Source organism: Triticum urartu, chromosome 2 (genome assembly GCF_003073215.2).
Source record: "Triticum urartu cultivar G1812 chromosome 2, Tu2.1, whole genome shotgun sequence".
Taxonomy (NCBI): domain Eukaryota; kingdom Viridiplantae; phylum Streptophyta; class Magnoliopsida; order Poales; family Poaceae; genus Triticum; species Triticum urartu.
In genome coordinates, this window is record NC_053023.1 from 605,022,222 (window position 1) to 605,026,918 (window position 4,697).

Sequence of the window (4,697 nt, forward strand, 5' to 3'; positions counted from 1 at the left end):
GGACGAGGAGGTCAGCCCCAACGAAACGAGAAGGCCGCCGTCCCCCTCTCGCGACGCGCACCAACCAGTTCCTGCTTTGCCCACGTCGACTCGACCCAGTCCGGCTGCCACGAAGCCACCACCGCACCACCCGCTCCGTGCGATCCCGTGGCGACAGGAACTCCGCACCCACCAATCCAGTGGTCAACCCCGCCGTCCAGTTCTTCACCAACCCACTCTCATAAGTCATACCTACCTCCTCAGCTGCCTATTTAACCCGTCTTCTCCCTCCATTCCCCTCCAAGAAGAGCCTCAGCTTCATCTGCAGCTACAGCTCCTCTTCAGCACATACATCTGCCGGCGTCTAGCTAGCTTACTTTCAGAATCAAGATACACATACACCTGCCGGCGTCCAGCTAGCTCGCTTGCTTCAGTACTTCTCTGCATCTTTCGATGGAGTGCGAGAATGCACACGTTGCCGCCAACGGCGATGGCTTGTGCGTGGCACAGCCGGCGCGGGCCGACCCACTGAACTGGGGGAAGGCGGCGGAGGAGCTCTCGGGTAGCCATTTGGATGCCGTGAAGCGGATGGTAGAGGAGTACCGACGGCCTGCGGTGACCATGGAGGGCGCCAGCCTGACCATCGCCATGGTCGCCGCGGTGGCTGCCGGCAGCGACACCAGGGTGGAGCTCGACGAGTCCGCCCGCGGCCGCGTCAAGGAGAGCAGCGACTGGGTCATGAACAGCATGATGAACGGCACCGACAGCTACGGTGTCACCACCGGCTTCGGCGCCACCTCTCACCGGAGGACCAAGGAGGGCGGCGCTCTCCAGAGAGAGCTCATCCGGTACGAATTAAACCGCAAAACCAGTTCTTCCTCTTGTTAAGCATTTCTGTTAGTTATGTGAGTACCAGACTATGAATTGAGTTATGGAAGCCTTATTTTTTCGTGATTGCTTGTGTGTTCAGATTCCTTAACGCGGGAGCCTTCGGCACCGGCACCGACGGCCACGTCCTGCCTGCTGCGGCGACGAGGGCGGCGATGCTCGTCCGAGTCAATACCTTACTCCAGGGATATTCAGGCATCCGCTTCGAGATCCTGGAGACGGTCGCCACACTTCTCAACGCCAACGTGACACCATGCCTGCCGCTCCGGGGCACGATCACCGCATCCGGTGACCTCGTCCCGCTTTCGTACATCGCGGGCCTGGTCACCGGCCGCCCAAACTCCATGGCGACCGCTCCAGATGGCACAAAGGTTAATGCTGATGAGGCATTTAAGATCGCCGGCATCCAGCATGGCTTCTTCGAGCTGCAGCCAAAGGAAGGCCTAGCCATGGTGAATGGCACGGCAGTGGGCTCAGGGCTTGCATCCATGGTGCTTTTCGAGGCTAACATCCTTAGCCTCCTTGCTGAGGTCTTGTCAGCCGTCTTCTGCGAGGTGATGAACGGCAAGCCGGAGTACACCGACCACTTGACCCACAAGTTGAAGCACCACCCCGGGCAGATCGAGGCTGCCGCCATCATGGAACATATCCTTGAAGGCAGCTCCTACATGATGCTCGCGAAGAAGCTCGGTGAGCTTGACCCATTGATGAAGCCAAAGCAAGATAGGTATGCCCTCCGCACATCACCGCAGTGGCTTGGCCCTCAGATTGAGGTTATCCGTGCTGCCACCAAGTCGATTGAGCGGGAAATCAACTCCGTCAACGACAACCCACTCATCGACGTCTCCCGTGGCAAAGCTATCCACGGTGGCAACTTCCAGGGCACACCCATCGGTGTGTCTATGGACAACACCAGGCTTGCCATCGCTGCGATTGGCAAGCTCATGTTTGCTCAATTCTCAGAGCTGGTGAACGACTTCTACAACAACGGTCTTCCTTCCAACCTCTCTGGTGGGCGCAACCCAAGCTTGGACTATGGCTTCAAGGGTGCCGAGATTGCAATGGCCTCCTACTGCTCCGAGCTTCAGTTCTTGGGCAACCCTGTGACCAACCATGTCCAAAGTGCGGAGCAGCACAACCAAGATGTCAACTCTCTTGGTCTCATCTCCTCGAGGAAGACCGCCGAGGCCATTGACATACTCAAGCTCATGTCCTCGACGTTCTTGGTTGCGTTGTGCCAGGCTATCGACCTCCGCCACCTTGAGGAGAATGTCAAGAATGCTATCAAGAGATGTGTGAAGACTGTAGCTAGGAAGACACTGAGCACCGATACCAATGGCCATCTCCATAATGCGCGCTTCTGCGAGAAGGACCTTCTGCTCACAATCGACCGTGAGGCGGTGTTTGCGTACGCAGACGATCCTTGTAGCGCCAACTACCCACTCATGCAGAAGATGCGTGTAGTTCTTGTGGAGCATGCCTTGGCAAATGGTGAGGCCGAGCGCGACGTGGAAACGTCAGTGTTTGCCAAGCTTGCCACGTTTGAGCAGGAGCTTCGGGCGGTGCTGCCAAAGGAGGTTGAAGCTGCCAGGAGCGCCGTGGAGAATGGCACTGCCGCACAGCAAAACCGTATTGCCGAATGCCGGTCGTACCCACTCTACCGATTCGTGCGCAAGGAGCTTGGAACGGAGTACTTGACCGGAGAGAAGACGCGGTCTCCTGGCGAAGAGGTGGACAAGGTGTTCATTGCCATGAACCAGGGCAAGCACATTGATGCACTGCTTGAGTGCCTCAAGGAGTGGAACGGTGAGCCCTTGCCTCTCTGCTAAATAGAGGATCGAGAAAGTGAAGAGTAGTGTGCTTCAGATTTCTGAAGGCTCTGATGATAATACTGTTTTTTCATTGTATATTCTGAAAGTTGATATTTACAATGTTCTTGTAGAGCTGCCAATGTATTGCCAAAGATTGCAATTGTATGACTTGGTAGTGTTGGGTAGCCGGTAGAACTTTTATGATGTACCTAAGTTAAAAAGGCAGTGTGTGTTAAATTTTCATGATAAATGTACTGGGTCCATCTTTTTAGATCAACTGGTCCTCATGACAATAGTCCAAGAACCAACTATTGGAATTTCTTATGATGTGTGTACGGAGATTCGGAAAGTAAAACTCGTGCCTAGGTGGTCACCGGTTGGTAATAAGTTCTCTGAATTCTTTGGACGGGAACGAGGACTTCTCTGAATTCGCATTCTCCCATCTAGTTTTTCCAGTTTCAGTATTCTGCTTACTAGTTTCAGTCCAACACTACCAAGTCACATACTGTGAATCCAATTTTTTTATATTAATTTATTTACTAATGATCTCAGCCCATAACACAGGGTACATACACATGAAGTTTCTCTGTGCTTCTGAACATTGCACTATTTTTTAGTTCTAGCCATACGTGGGCAGGAAATATATATGAAAATTGTAAGGTTGCTCTGGCATGTGACGCGTATTTATATTCTACTCCCTTTGGTGTTCTTTAATCTACACGCGTATTTTTCAGTACTCTGCTTACTAAGTTCAGTTTGGACTTTAGTATAATGACCAACACTGTATTATTCACCTATCGTACTACCGCATACCTGTTCATACAATGTTCCGATTATTAAAGTAAGATACAAGAGGAAATGTCACATGAATGAAGATCCTAACACCAAAACCATCCTTAATTTGCTGCTCATCTGAAGATGTCCATAACCAAGGCACATAAGTGCACATGAAGTTTCTCTGCGCTTCTGAAGATTGAACTATTTTTCAGTTCTAGTCATACGTAGGCAGGAATATATATGAAGATTGTAAGGTATGTGGCGCGTATTTGTATTCTACTCCTTTTGGCATTCTTTAATCTACACGTATCAACAGCTGTATGTGCGCGTATATTGACTGTCCACCGTATCCTGCCGACGTATGTATAATGTATGGCCGGCTGCACCGGCCGGCCACCGTATCCTGCCAACTAACGCGTTCGTGTTGGATGAAATGAAGGTGTCAACTAGCTGTGTCCTGATCTCGTACTCGATAGGAGAAACAGAAAGCAGTCAAGTAGTCATCTTCAAACCTTGTTTCTTTTTTCATTGTATTTCCTTATTCAATCTTGAAAAAAAATTGTATTTCCTTAAAAGTCAGTGTTTTGTAATCTTCCTATAAAGATGCTAGTTTGTTGCCAAAAATGCAATTGCATGCTTTGGTGGTGATAGGTTGCCAGTAGAACTTCTAACATGTAAGTTAAAATGGTACAATGTCTGATAAATATTCATGATAAATATACTGTACGTGTCCCTTTTTCTAGATTAATGGTCTGATGGTTCTTGAGGCAACTTCAAACAGTGCAAAGAATCTATTGTGTTTTCATGACCGTAAAAAATCTATTGTTGTCATGCCATATAGTGTGTGGACATGATAAACCAACATAGACCACGATCAGAAAGTTAAAGTGGTTGGAGTTCTGGAGCAGGAAAATTGTATAAGGACCCAGTGGTGGTGGAAACTGACAGCACGACAATGGGGAATGAGCTCCAGGCTGGCTGGCCGGACGAACCGATCCAATTGTTTCTCCCTGCTGGTTGACATAAAAACGAAGCTTCTGCACTTCTCATGTGAGATCAACATCGCGGGGAGGAATTGTAATAGTTTGGCTCACGAACTGGTAGCTGAAGCAAGGAGAAATGGCAATCTAACGCTGATAGGCAGGGTTCCGGAGACTCTTCAGCAAGTTTGTTTGCTCGATTGTAACCCAACCTCTTGGTAGACTACTCATTGGTTGTAAAAAAAAGAAGTTAAAATGGTTC

General features: G+C 49.8%; 1 protein-coding gene across 1 annotated transcript; it reads left to right on the forward strand.

The window, feature by feature from the left end:
• The first annotated feature begins 264 nt into the window (after positions 1-264).
• On the forward strand, positions 265-2,955 carry LOC125539133 (phenylalanine ammonia-lyase-like). The gene is made up of 2 exons (XM_048702501.1): positions 265-827; positions 950-2,955. The coding sequence occupies exons 1-2, from the start codon at positions 433-435 to the stop codon at positions 2,694-2,696; spliced, it is 2,142 nt and encodes a 713-aa protein (XP_048558458.1). The 5' UTR covers positions 265-432; the 3' UTR covers positions 2,697-2,955.
• The last annotated feature ends 1,742 nt before the right edge of the window (positions 2,956-4,697 follow it).